Below are 13,973 nucleotides of genomic sequence, written 5' to 3' on the forward strand. Positions count from 1 at the left end.
CATAGGGACCGAGGTTTACGACTACACTCCCACGTGTAGATTACTGTCCGTTAGCTTACAGATCAGTAAACAGCGCAGGTGTCCTTGTTGCATTTTGCAGTGAAGAAGAGAGAAGCCACGCGCACCCGGTGGATCCGAAACGATTTCCCGCGAGATGGACGTTTAGCTTAAATACAACATTTTGACATTTTTAAGCAAGCGGTTCCCCTTCACTCTCAGCTACACAACATAGCATCTAGCTGTATTTCCAGATAAGTTAGTCTTGACATAATTATTAGTGTATCTACACACACACACACACGGAGCACCATGGACGCAGAGTGTGTGTCGCTGCTGCCCAGTGTGTGTGAGGTGCTGGCGGCCTCAGGGAGCTCTCTGCCCGATGACACCAGCCTGGAGAAACTGCTGGACTGGTTCACAGGGCTCACCGAGGCCGGTTAGTACCGAACATGGTGGGATAGTTCTGCTTTCTGTCCTCATTCCTGCCTGCTCCTCTCTCTGGTTTCCTCCATCTTTGACCTCTCAAGGTGGAGCGTTCAGGTGCTTTTACTTTAGCTGTTCCTGTAGTTAGATGTCAGGTGAACTGGAGACATGTCACAGCCAGGTAACTGGGAGGATACAAGGCTGTGACCCCCTGAGGGGCCACTATGAACACGGAAGCTCCACTCTCTGGCATTTCATTTGATTACTTATATTCACCACTAAAGCACCAGATAAACCAAAATGAGGCTGCAACTAATAATTGTTTTGATCTGCAGATTATTTAATGGTGTCTATAAAATAGTGTCGTAGCCAAACTCTAATATTGGGTCAAACGGGTATACAAAATAATAAACAAATGTATTTAACACAACACAATGAAAACAAATAGATGAATGAATGAATCAGTACAGCAAGTGAGTAGTGTAGGGAATGAGAAATGTGTCATGAATAGTGTATAAAAACAACCCTATTATTATTTGTCTTGATATAATACTTACATGGTGCATATTCCTAAATAAATGTATCTATAAGAATGAAGCTGCCAAAATGATGCATCGAAAATGCACAAACATTGAGGAGAACAGGGGGATCTGCCTTGAGGGTTATTCCAACCCAGGATGGATATTAGATCTGTGCCACTGTCTCATGTCCACCTTTGCTCCTCTTGAAGGGGGATCTCTGCTGGAGGCCTGTCCATGTCTGCTCGAATTCATATCCACTGTGGTTCACAACACGGCTTCAGACCCCGGTGTCCTCTCCTTCACCCTCAGGCTCACCGGCTTAATGGCTGCCACCGAGGACGGCTTCAAGCGGCTCCAGGTCGAGTTAATGGCACCGTGTACTTTAACCAAACTGTTGAAACAAATTCTGACTTTGGTGACGTTGCCGCCTGCAGGAACGCTCGGTTCTGAAGCAGGTCTTCCACCTTCAACGCTGGCAAGACGCTGGACTCTGGGAGGATCCCTGTTTACGGATCGGCTGGATCCAGGGCTTACGCAGCATGCTGCAGCACCCAAAAGCTCTCAGCTTCTTTGTGCAATCAGGTGACTTTTCATGTTGAAAATGAGACCATCTCTCCGAATATGTTGTATATTATAAAAGACAATTTGATGAGAAGGAGGCAGGCAATATTTCATTAATACAATCTATTTTCCTCACAGACTTCATTGACCCGCTCCTTCAACTCCAGACAGACACGAGTCTGTTCGTTGCCTCAGCTGCCAATCAAATGCTCGCCCACATCTTACTCTTCTTTCAGCCAGCCTCGTCTCCGGGATGTAACGGCGAAGATAAGAAAGAAGAAGATGACGGGAGGATGCATACCAGCGCAGAGTACACGGCTGCTCTCACGGCGATCTCAGGGTACCTCAAGGTGTCGCTGGTTCCCAAAAAATACACAAACCTCAGTCAGAGTCTGCAGATCCTGAAACTGCTGGCGCTGCTCCTGGCCCGGGCCGGGCCTCCTCTCTGGGACAAGCTGCTCCAGACAGTCGCGGACTCTCTGGAGGAGCTGGTGACGGCAGGCTGCAGCCAGCTCACGCTGCCTCTGATGGACGTCATTCTGGCTGCATGCAGGTAGACTGTCTCTCTCATGTGAACACAAACACACACACATACATATAATACTCAATTTAACATTATTGTCACGACAAGAAAGTATGAAGAACAATGCAAATGAACGACAATTGCTTGGAATAAATGCATGAAAAAGGTGTTTGTAGATAAGTTATTATAAGAATTAGAAAAACACATATTTCCATTACATGTATTATCAGTAATTACTGAATTAAAGGAATAGTTAGAAGCTGCATCAACTCCCACCTCTAGTTTTCTATCAGAGCACCTGCTGCATGAACATAAAGTAAAAGGAAAGAGGGGATAGTTGCACTGTGATGATAGCACTGAGCTGAATTCATCGAGTGCAACGTGTTTGTCTGCAGCCGCTCCGGCGCCGATGAGCGTGTCCCGGACCAACGCGTCAGCCGTCTTCTGACGTCCATGTTGAGCGTTAATAAACCCGCTGACCTCATTCATGCTGCAGCTGCTTTTCTTCGCCGGGGTCACCAGTAAGCATCTGTTCACAGCACGACTCCACACTCGCCAGTCTTCACAGTCACCAGTACGACCTCAGGTTTAGTAGTTCAAGTTGCAGAAACAATGGATTTATTTACCCGTGGGTGCTATTTTCTTTTTCTTCTTCTTCTTCTTCTTCTTCTTCTTCTTCTTCTTCTTCTGTGTTTCTGAGCAGTGATATTGTCCACACAGCCCGGGCCGTGAGAATACTACTGCTACCCCTCCACATTGTAACTGGTCACACTCTGCTGGGCGCAAACACCACTGGTAAAACACACAGATATACACAGATATAAAGAATTATAAAGCATGTTGAGCATCTTTATAACTAGATGTACTTTTGTTCCTGCAGCAGATGAGCATCAGTCTTCAGTGGTGGAGCAGCTGAAGTGCAAAAGCTCCTGCATCTCTGTGATCTGTGTCTGCCTGACAAACACACCGCAGATCACACTCACGGTGAGGCCGGGAAGACGACCAGAGGAGATGGACTGTGTTCTTGATGTGCAGCAGACTAACACAACTGCTTCTCTCTCTCTTCATCCTCACAGCCTTCCGGCGTCCTCCCCTGTCCGCCACAGTTACTTGTCACTGCAGTTCTGTCATTGTTAAGGATCTGCAGCGGCGTCTCGTCCTCCTCCTCGTCCTCCTCCTCGTCCTCCGCCTCGTCCTCCACCTCGTCCACTGGTTGCAGTGAAGTTTGCAGGAACGTAATCGGCAGTGGCAAAGTTCAGAAATGTGCCCTCGAGGCTCTGACGGCTCTCAACAGCAGCCCAGGTAACGCTGAGTGTCTATGTGGGATCGTCCTGTTAGAAATAATGTTCTCCTCTCTTTTACCAACCACTTTTACTTCTTTAAGATCTTAAGTTATTTACTTGGTGCTGAGAGTGCCAATCTCTCTTAAAGTTATTATATCTAATAAAACAAAATATTCGTCAGATAAAATATCCTCATGGACTGACACAAAAAAATGCTCCAGTATGTGAACATTATGTGTTGTGTGTGAGAAAGTGTTTTTCCGTTTGAAACATGTAGCATGTGTCCTCCATGTTGTGTGTTTCAGGAGCACAGGAGGTGATCAGTGAAGTGTTCACAGTGCTGATGCAATATCTGGACAATCCTGATTCTGATCCCACGGTAAGTTGGGTGTGTGTTGTTGTTTTTTCGTACTCAACTGCAACTTTATTAATACCATCACTCACCGATTGTCTTAACCTGTTAAAAGACATTTAAAAAAATACAAGAAGATTTTACTTCAAGAACAGGACGTCATATTTAATTTAAATAACTTTGTATTGTAATTTTAGAGCTTTTCAAAACATCTATTCTACACAATGTAATACAGGGTTTCTTCTCCATACTGATGTGTGCATTCTGTCACGTATAGAAGTAAAGTATGTGAGAGTGGAGCAGTAGTATCAGGGTACAAAATAAGTACTATTCACTGGCCAAATGCTGGTAAAATACGTGGCTGGTAGTGCTTCACTCACCAGACAAACAAACATTGTTTGTCTGGTGAGTGAAGCAAATAGACACACTCGTATCAACAGACACTAGATTAATAGTGTCACTTTTTATTTTTTATTAATAGACACACTATTGAGTGTCTGGTACAATTTGAAACATTCAGCCATTTGGCCAGTGGACAAAGGTGAGCAGTATGATATCATAATCTTTACTAAAGGTTCACTTACGATCTTTTTCTGCAGCTTTCCACATTGACTTTCTGAGGGTTATAAACTTAAGCTGTAAGTCAGTGCTGTTTTCTATCATTGAAGAGTCTGTCTGTGTTTCTAAGGTACTCCACAAGTCCTACCAGGCCTTCGTGAAATGGACGAGTGTGTCCACAGACCTGTCCTTCGTAACAGACCAGCTCAGACAAGGTGAAGTTCACCAGCAGCCTATTGAATATTTGTGGCTATAATACACAGCAATGTGTCCCTGATGGTAAATGTATGTGTATACTTGTGTTAGGTCTCGTGGACGTAGTGAAGAAGCGTGTGTGTGACATGCGCTGGGAGGTGAGGGACTCCACGGTGGAGTTTCTGGGACACCTGGCAGGTGTGCGTGTCTCAGCGGAGTCAGCCGGCGACGTGTCCGACGCTCTGCTGGGCGTTGGCTGTACCGTTCCTCTCCTGAAGGAGGCGCTCCAGGATACGGAGAGCTACGTGAGAGCCAGCGCCATCTGTGCACTGGCAAAGACACTGACACACAGCTGGCAGCAGGGGACAGCGCTCAGTCCGGAGGAGGTAGGAGGACATGGTTTTACTTTGAATCTGAACAGTTGGCACAAGACGACGGTGAAGAACTCACTGGGGTGTAATGCAGTGTATCAGTTATTTGGGATTATTTAACACAAGCCGCTATTTTCTTTGGATCACGACAAGTTAGGATCAACATTTAGGACCACGTTACAGTATTTCATATGTTTTGGTTTTGTCCAACCTTCCACACACAAATATGTTAAATTTGTCGTGGTATTTCTAACATATTGGCTTTCATTCCACTTCCGAGTTCACCGCTATTCAAATGCAGAAAATCATTCTCTCTCAGAGAACCTCTGCCTGTCTGTATAGCATTTAAAAAATACCAGCTCGTCCAAAATGCAGCTGCAAGAATTTTTACTGAACCAAAATATTTTAACACATAACACAGATTGCAAAAATGGTGGCTTAATTTCCCAAAAAACGGTGATGACATGGTTATTTGTAATTGATTTCATCATTTTCAAATATTATGAGACAGACATGCTACTCTGTTCAGTCCCAGATGTTAGAACAGCTGCGTTGATGCTGAAAATCTGTGTAGACCTACTTTATTTCCCCCCCAAAAGGGAATCTGTCCGATAAGTAGAATCGATAATGGCATTGCTATAAATAAATAAAAAGTACCTTGCATTTGGTATTTTCTTCAGACTTTACATTAACCTGTGTACATTCAGATCACAGGAATTAATTAATAAGTAATCAATTAGAGGCAGAACATTTTCTTACCTTACCCAATAAGAGAAGTAAGAGAGATTTTTAAATCATTGCCCTAACAGTTAAATTGTATAATTTTTTGACCATATATTTGCGTATTTATATGTTTTTGTTTATTCATTTTGTAATGTTTGTTATTTTCTCCTTTGGTCTTCTTTATTTTTGTATTTATTATTTTGTGTATTTACACTCAGAATAAACGTACTAACCCGTGTCGTCGTTCAGGGCCTCTAAAGATAAAGAGAAAATGTACAAGGTAACAAACAATGTGTTTAAATGTAAACTTGACTTTTATTGGTGAATCTTTGTCCTTCCAGACTGAAATAGTGAGCCGGCTGCTTGAAATCCTCTCCCAGGACACGGAGGGCTTCCCCAGGAGGGCTGTCGTGCGATACTTCATCTCCTGGTTCTCTTCGCGCTCCTCGTCTTCGTCATCATCCGCCTCCTCCGCCTCGCTCCTGATGCAGTGCGTGCGCTCCGTCCTCTCACAAGGCAGCGCCGATCTGGACTGGGAGGTCAAGGTTCACACGCTGGAGCTGGCCGAGCTGCTGCTGGACGAAGCCTTTTCAGGTCACCGGGGTTACGGGAAGGGTTCAGGCGCCCTGCCGCAACCTGATGGCGTCGCCTCTGACCAGACATACACCCTTCACACACACGCGGAGGGCGCGGAGTCACATTTGGCCGGCGTGGTCGAGCTGGGAGTCATCTCGGCGCTGTTGAGCGGCCTGGTCGACTGCGACAGACCCGTGGGTCTGAGAGCATGTCGCCTGCTGATGACGCTCAGAGACGCAGTCTGCCTTCCGTCGCCGGGCGCGCTGGAGGCCACTGCTGCCGCGGCAACAGTATCCTGTGATCTGCCCGGCTGGGGCTGGGGCCAGGAGATCAGAAAGACGCTGGGGATGAAGAGGAGTGACATCGCAGCAGAGGGGAGGAGCAAAGGAGGAGCAGACGAGGGAGGAGACGGCGTGAGTGTGAGTGTGTGTGAGGCGTTGCGGTCTCTGGGTTTGGACCAGAGGCTGGACGTCCTCGCTCAAAGCAGCGACCACGTCCACAACTCCGCCCTCTCTCTGCTGCAGGACATTCTGACCGCGAGCGCCGCTCACACTCACCCAGACACACAGCCGGGGCAAGAGGTCATCGTGGACTGCTACTGACACACACACACACACACTCGGCCTTATGTTATGTTTTCTCAACTCAGGGTATTTTTGTTGTTTTTTAGCTCCTTAAGTAAAAGGAGTTTACCTGATTTTACTCCTTGATAATGTGTGCTGTTTTCAATGTTGCAACATTTTCACTTTGAGATTTTTCAAAAAAATTGCGCTGAAGTTTTGTTTTTCTTCTTTTGTCTGCTGTCAATCAAAACTGGAAACAGTTGCCACAGATTTTTTTAAACACATTTAATATTGTAATTTCAATAAATAGGACGTTGTTGATCTTTGTTGTTTGTTTCATGTTGTAATGTCTCTATTGCTTTTTAAGATGCATTGATTAAATGCAGTTGCACTCGTCGTTACCTCCAACAGAGGTCAGTCACAGCTCAACAATGACACAGGCCTAAAACTGAGACCTCAGCTTGAGTCTTTACAACCCAACTTGAGACTTAAATTTGAGAGCCAAGTCTATATTTTTGCTTTATTTCATCCTTGACTCACCATCAGTGTACCAGGCTGATTCAACTCTTGCCTCACTCACCAAACACGTTCTCAGATTAGCGTCTCCTCGGTGGTGAAATGTAACTAAGTATATTTACACATGTTACTTTACATTCAAACCAGCCTTTGTCCGTGCTCTACAAGGTGAGCTACATGGACAAAAATCAGGTCACCCTTTAGCAGTTGCAACATTAATAATATACATACTACTTACATTTTTACTTATCATACTTTAAATAAATATATATATATATATATATATATATATATATATATATATATATATATATATATATATATATATATATATATATGAATGTGTCTGTGTGTGTACATATATAGATATATTTATGAAGGACTTTTACTTCTAATGGATCATTTCTCCACTCTGGTATTTGCTACTTAATCTACTTCTTCCACCACGGCATGCCTTACAAATAAATGTCAGTTGCACATGAATTATCATATCGGATGATAACTAATGTGTGAATCTGCTGGAAGCACTTGGTCATCGCGCTCTATTTTAGGTTATTTTCGTTCCTTCCCCGCCTCTCTCCTCACTGATTTCCCTCATGGAAATGCTTCATTAAAGCCCCAGAGTTTAAAGGGTGTAGATAGGCATCTGAGATGGAGATGAGAGGGCAGCCGCCACCTCCACGTGTTCAACCCACTCTGTAACTCAGTCACATGGAGGAACAGGGGGACACACGCGCCGAGAAAACTCTCCTCATTAACTAATGAGCAGGATGTTATAGCGACGGCCCACACACACACACACACACACACACACACACACACACAATGATTATCTCATCCTGTAAAAGAGCTTCATCGCCCTGCAGGGCTCTATTCACACAGCTGTATTCAGTCTCTTCATTCATGAAGTGAAACTGTTTCCCCTGCCGACCGTTCAGGATGGAGGCGGTGGCGCTCTTCTCCTTCGCAGGATCAGAAGCAGACAAGATCAGTTTTCAGAAAGGGGACATTATCAAGGTAAGTGTGTGTGTGTGTGTGTGTGTGTGTGTGTGTGTGAGTACATTTTTAGGGTGGATTTGGTTTTTGAAAGTGTCTCTGAGCGTCATCAGCAGTGGTTTTTGAAAGTGAACAAAAAGATTGCATGTCCACATGGAGAGAATAATTGTGCATGTGTGTTTATAGGTGACAGAAATGGAGGATGATTCTTGCTGGGTCACAGCAGAGGTCCAGGGGAAGCGTGGCTACGTGCCAGAGAACTACATTTCCCTCCTTCCTTATCCGTAAAAAGAAAAATGTGTCCACATTTTATACAGCAAATTAATTTATTAATTATGTTGCAGAATGTTTTACAGCTCAGGGAACTAATATCACTGACTGCTTTTAAATCTCGAATGAAAGAAATAGAGGCAGGTTCCCAAAAATGTAAATGTTTCTTAAATTAACTCTACGTCACTGTTTCTTAGCTCTTAGCTTTTAGTTTCTTTTAACTTGTCTTGTTCTGTGTTTTCTGTCTATAACTACGTGTTTTTTATGCTGCTGCCTGTCTTGGCCAGGTCTCCCTCGAAAAAGATTTTTAATCTCAATGGGACTTCCTAGTTAAATAAAGGTTAAATAAAAAAATAAAAATTTAGGATAGAAAACAGACATTATTTCCTGCAAATATAATATTATACATGTGGATGTGGATCGCTTTAACTACCATCAGTGGTTCCCAAACTTAAGTCCACTTTTAATTTCCTGATTGGATTGTTCTATTTGGAGGAATTTTCAAGGCCTGAAGAGGAGAAAGTCTTAATTATAAATATCAGCTAAATATCAGAGAAAAGTCTGAAAAAAAAGAAGTGTGTGAACCCTCATTTTCTCTGAGACCTGTTTTAGGGTCCTGACCCCCTTGTTGGGAACCACTGAGATACATAACTGAGCTGAGCTTTCATTCAAAATATACTTATGCCAGCTAATGCTTGTGTGCGTTTTTAGATGGTTTGCTGGACGGGTGTCGAGACTCGAGGCTGAGAAGCTTCTTCACCGGCAGGACACTGGAGTGTTCCTGGTGAGGGAGAGCGAATCAGCTCCCGGAGAGTTTTCAGTCTCTGTCAGGTCAGTGAACGCACCGCACACAAACACAGCAGGCTGATGCAACGTTCCTCTGTTGCCTGTTTCCACATTGTGATGTTAAAATGCTTGCGTGCTGTGCTGCTGCAGTTATATTTGCATGTGTTGAATCTGCTACACTGCTGTAGTTTCCCATTCAACCAACATTGTGTGTATTTAATGACCAGAGAGCTGCATCTGCATCTTGGGTCTAATCTCAAAAGGACATGACAGGATATTCTGTACAGCCAGAAGTGTTGCATGAAACATGCAGGCAGCAGCATCTCCTTGTCATTTGTGCAGTTGGATGCTGCATTTCCGTCACATTGAGCACATTAGCAAGGTACAGCATCAAAGTGTGTTTGAGTGTGTGTGTGTGTGTGTGTTAGCGCTGGTGGAGGGGAGAGTCAGACTATTTAAAAATGTTGTACCAACCCGTTGCACTAAAAATAGAATAGCTGCACAGACATTGAGAGAGAAAGAGTGTATGTGTGTGTGTGTGTGTGTGTGTGTGTGTGAGGAGATATAATTTGGGTCACCAACGTGACGTGGGACACATTTAATCATTGAGGGTAAATTAAATGTGTTCAATAATCAGGGCATTGCGTAACACCACTCAGTCTTGAATTAAACACAGGTAGATTATGCAACTGACACGTGCCGCAGACATGCATTCACATACTGTGCCCATATTATTTAACATGTGTTTTAAGGCACAACATCTGTCTGCCTGCAAGGGATGGGAGATAAGAGGTTTTCTTTATTTATGCACACACACTCAAACTCGTCCACAGGGTGTCATCCTCAGAAGGATCGACAGAGGGCGATGATGTTCAAGAACAGTTCATAGGAGTCATAACAGATGTGTTTTCATAGTTATAAACTGCAGCCACTCAATAAGGGAGATTTTTTTCAATCCTCATTAGGCCTGCAGTTCGTCATAATGACATAAGTACATAATGATGTGAGATACAAAGCAGGTGAACTTCCTCTGAACTATCCATCCTTTGTACCTGCTTTTCAAATTACTTGCGTCCAATGTTTTTAAATGGTATCCCTACAGCTCGTGAAAACATGAAGAGGACATATTGCTGTCTGTTTGTCCAACAGCAGTTTGATGGGCCTTTTTCACTGAAGACATTTTGACGCAGGTGTAAATAATAAAATCAATGATCACTGATTTCATTCAGCTGCTTTGATTTCAGGGTTACGATATCGCACAGGCTGGTTCCCTGTCACCCTCTTACTGGGACACTTGAACCCAACAGAGCCATCGTTAGTGTTATGAGTAACACCTGTGCAGTTCCTACTGTGACAAGTCCAAATGTTTCTGTGAGGAAGGTCTGCATCATTTCTTGCTAGCATAAAACATATGAAATACACTTTAGTTTCTTCTATACCAACTGTAAAATAACAGGAAACGAACATTTTTATGAAGCACGGTTTATTCTAAACACATGTAGTACATCAGTGGGACGCTGCAGTAGACAGCCAAACACCCAAGCAATTTAGAGTCTCTAACATAACTGCATTTCTTTGGACTGTGGGAGGAACCGGAGAAGGAAGATGGGATCATGTGAGGAAACCCCTGCAGGCCAACTTATAAAACCCCTGACATTTCTCCAGCTGACGCATCTCAGCAAACCAACCCTATTAGTGGTGTCATCCTCCTTTTGGAGTCATTATGTAATTATCTTCAGGTGTGTAAGGGAGGAGCTGAAGGAGTGTAATAGTACATCGTGCATGTTTCTTTTGAAATGGTAATACATTTCCGTCTTTAACTAATTACACAAACACATTTACTCCCAACAAACCAGCAACCAGCATCAAACAAAAACATTACACAAGACCAAAGTATGTGAAAATAGTTTTTATGGTGGAAAGTATTATTGAGTTCTTTTCTTTCCATAATGAATACCAATATGATTAAATACGCATCATAGCTGGCAAGAGAGTCATCCATTTAAATACAGTACAGTATGGAGGAACTAAATTGTGTTTCCATGGTGCAAAACAAAACCAACAATCCCAAACTCAAAGACGTTCAGTTTGCTCTCTTATAAAATAGAGAAAAAAATTCAGATTTGAGAAATGACTGAAGCATTTCATCAATAAACAAAATAGTGAACAATTATTTATCGATTGTTTCAGCTCCTCACTCAGGGAGTTGCTCAGTGTGAGAGAAAGTACTTTCTAACTGAACGAGAGCTTCTCAGAACAGTTCAGAGCAGGTTAATTGATTATTCATGTGTGTGTGCGTTTTGATATAGCTGTATATATAGCTGTGCAGCTGTAGCTCAGTGTACAGTTGCCTTTCTCACCTCTCTTATTTTGCAGTTACGGCGAGAGGGTGGAGCATTTCCGGGTGTTGGAAGGCGGCGGTCAGTACTGCATCTGGGACGAGTCGTTCCGATCCCTCAACCGGTTGGTGGATTTCTACAGAAGTCACAGTATCGCCGTGGAGAAGGTGGTCTGCCTCAGAGACCTTCCTCCGTCCCCTCTTCTGCGGTCCCAACCTGAACGTAACCCGTACCCCAACCCTTATAAAGGCAACTCTCAGGAGTCCCCCCCCTCAGCCCGCCTCCTCTCTCACCCCGCTCACCCGGAGAGAGAGACCTCCCATCGTGTCCCTGAACCAGCTGCGGGGGTGAGCATGGCTGCACCTCATAAACAGCTTCTTTTGATCACGCGGCTGTTTGTCTGATGTCTTTCGCTCTGTCCCTGTGCAGAAACCCCGTCTGGCTCACGCGCTCTGCGACTACACCCCCCCTCAGACCGCCCATCTCCACTTCCTGCGTGGTGACGTCATCGACCTGCTGGACTGCTCGAGCTCACTGGCCTGGAGAGGCCGCTGTCGAGGCAGAGTAGGAATATTTCCGCCAGAATACGTCCAGCCGCTGTACCACTGACGACATATAACACTGGAGGGGCTTAGACTACTTATCCAATGATCTAACTATTAATGAAACAGTTAATCTACTTATTGATAAATGCACTGACACCGATTTTCGATATTGACTGAAGGCCCCAAAGTTGTATTTTCTGTATCAGCTCACAGTTTTTGTAATTTCCAATGAGAAATTTTGTACTTCACAACATTAATCATAAATACAATATACATATTGTAAAGAAATACTTCAAGGGTATTGGGAATAACTATTGCACTTTATACAAGTTGTATAAAGCCTTTTGTGGCCCGAGAGAGAGAGAGCTGCACGAAAGCTGCTATATTTCCTCAAGTGATGTCACTTGAGTCAGCGTCAGTTGGGCTGAAGAGTTTTTAAAAATCATATCTGACTTTTGTAGCTCGCTCCTCATCTCTGCTTGAGGCTGGCGGCTCAAGGGCAAATTAGCATAGCACATAGCACGCCCGAATGTTGACGGCCGATTTGCATTGTGGGTAATGTAGGCACAAGGTTTTGACAAAGAAGAAGAATGCATGGAATAAAAAAGTACAATATATCTTGTTCTGCTGCACTGATTTTGATTCAGTCATAAGTGCAAAGCTAAATTTGTGCACTCCTCCTTTAATATTTTAAGCCACCTTTAATCATGTATGTAGTTTGAAGCAAAAATACCAAATATTTGTTGATTCCTGGCACTGAAATTTGATAAGTTGTTTCTTTTCTCTTTCCTTTATCATTATAACTGAATACCTTTGGGGGTTTGGACTGTTATACAACAGGTAACTCAAAGATAATCTTCTGTGGGTTTCATATTATTCTGATTTATTAGTAAATCCAAAAGGAATTGATAGATTAGTCGCCCTTTGAGTCCCAATGACCTCCTTTCACCAAAAGCTTGTAATGAAAATATTCGTTAAAAGTGAAATTTAACTTTATGTTTGCTTTGTTTTACCGTCTTGTCTGTGCCTCTAACCTCCTTTAAACAAGACAAATAAAGAGTGATATTAACTGGTTATGAATAGTGGACCAACACTCGTAGCTTTGATGCACATATCTTTCAATTTATTTGAGAAATCACAAGAATAAACATTTGATGGACAAACTGTCAGGATGTCTTGTCTTTTGATTAACATGAGGTCCTTTATAATAATTCTTCTTGATGAATTTTACCATTTAAAAAAACACAGCAACATAGATGTTTCTCAACCTTGGGGTCAATCAATGCCCCTTGTGGGAGTCTGTTGTTTACCAGAAAGAAGACAAGTTTATGTTCTGATAAATTGTAATCTGTCTGATAAATGTGTAAAAATAAAAAATTATTGTAAAACTTATTATTATTTTTATATCATTTAGATGCTACAAATGCACTCCTAAATACAAAACACAAAGTGTGCATATTTAAATTTACATGACGAATTAAAAAGGTTGAGAAATTTAGATTTACAAACAACATAAACAAGCTAACTAGCAAGAACGATAACTGAGGGTTCACAAAACCTTGACGAACATAACATCATAAACACAACTATATCATTACAATTACGTATTAAGAACAAAAGAAAGTATCGAAACATTTAACCTAAACCACATGAATGTATTCTGACCATATCTTTTGAAAGCTTTCAGATGATGTGTGTCGCCCTTTTATTGAGATGTCATATTTTATCTAACGCAACACTTCCTGTCAGCTTGTTACAAGCCACAAGCTTCATTGTAATTTGTACAATAACTATCTCAAACTTTAAAACCAGGTTACTTTTTTAAAAGTTTTTTTTCTTTTATGACCTTTTGAGCTTCCTTAAATTCTCCCA

General features: G+C 42.7%; 2 protein-coding genes across 2 annotated transcripts; both read left to right on the forward strand.

Moving 5' to 3' along the window:
* Positions 1-309: 309 nt before the first annotated feature.
* brat1 (BRCA1-associated ATM activator 1) lies at positions 310-6,919 on the forward strand (the record flags this gene model as incomplete). Its single annotated transcript, XM_079219276.1, has 12 exons — positions 310-436; positions 1,154-1,302; positions 1,379-1,526; positions 1,644-2,058; positions 2,424-2,549; positions 2,729-2,823; positions 2,909-3,012; positions 3,105-3,330; positions 3,617-3,690; positions 4,352-4,436; positions 4,528-4,802; positions 5,852-6,919. The coding sequence occupies 12 exons, from the start codon at positions 310-312 to the stop codon at positions 6,686-6,688; spliced, it is 2,661 nt and encodes an 886-aa protein (XP_079075402.1). The 3' UTR covers positions 6,689-6,919.
* A 1,185-nt stretch (positions 6,920-8,104) lies between these two features.
* LOC306738259 (GRB2-related adapter protein-like) lies at positions 8,105-12,165 on the forward strand (the record flags this gene model as incomplete). The annotated part of the gene is made up of 5 exons (XM_079220087.1): positions 8,105-8,182; positions 8,348-8,445; positions 9,143-9,262; positions 11,594-11,903; positions 11,986-12,165. The coding sequence occupies 5 exons, from the start codon at positions 8,105-8,107 to the stop codon at positions 12,163-12,165; spliced, it is 786 nt and encodes a 261-aa protein (XP_079076213.1).
* Positions 12,166-13,973: the final 1,808 nt, after the last annotated feature.

This window comes from Taurulus bubalis, assembly GCF_910589615.1.
Source record: "Taurulus bubalis genome assembly, chromosome: 6".
Lineage (NCBI taxonomy): Eukaryota > Metazoa > Chordata > Actinopteri > Perciformes > Cottidae > Taurulus > Taurulus bubalis.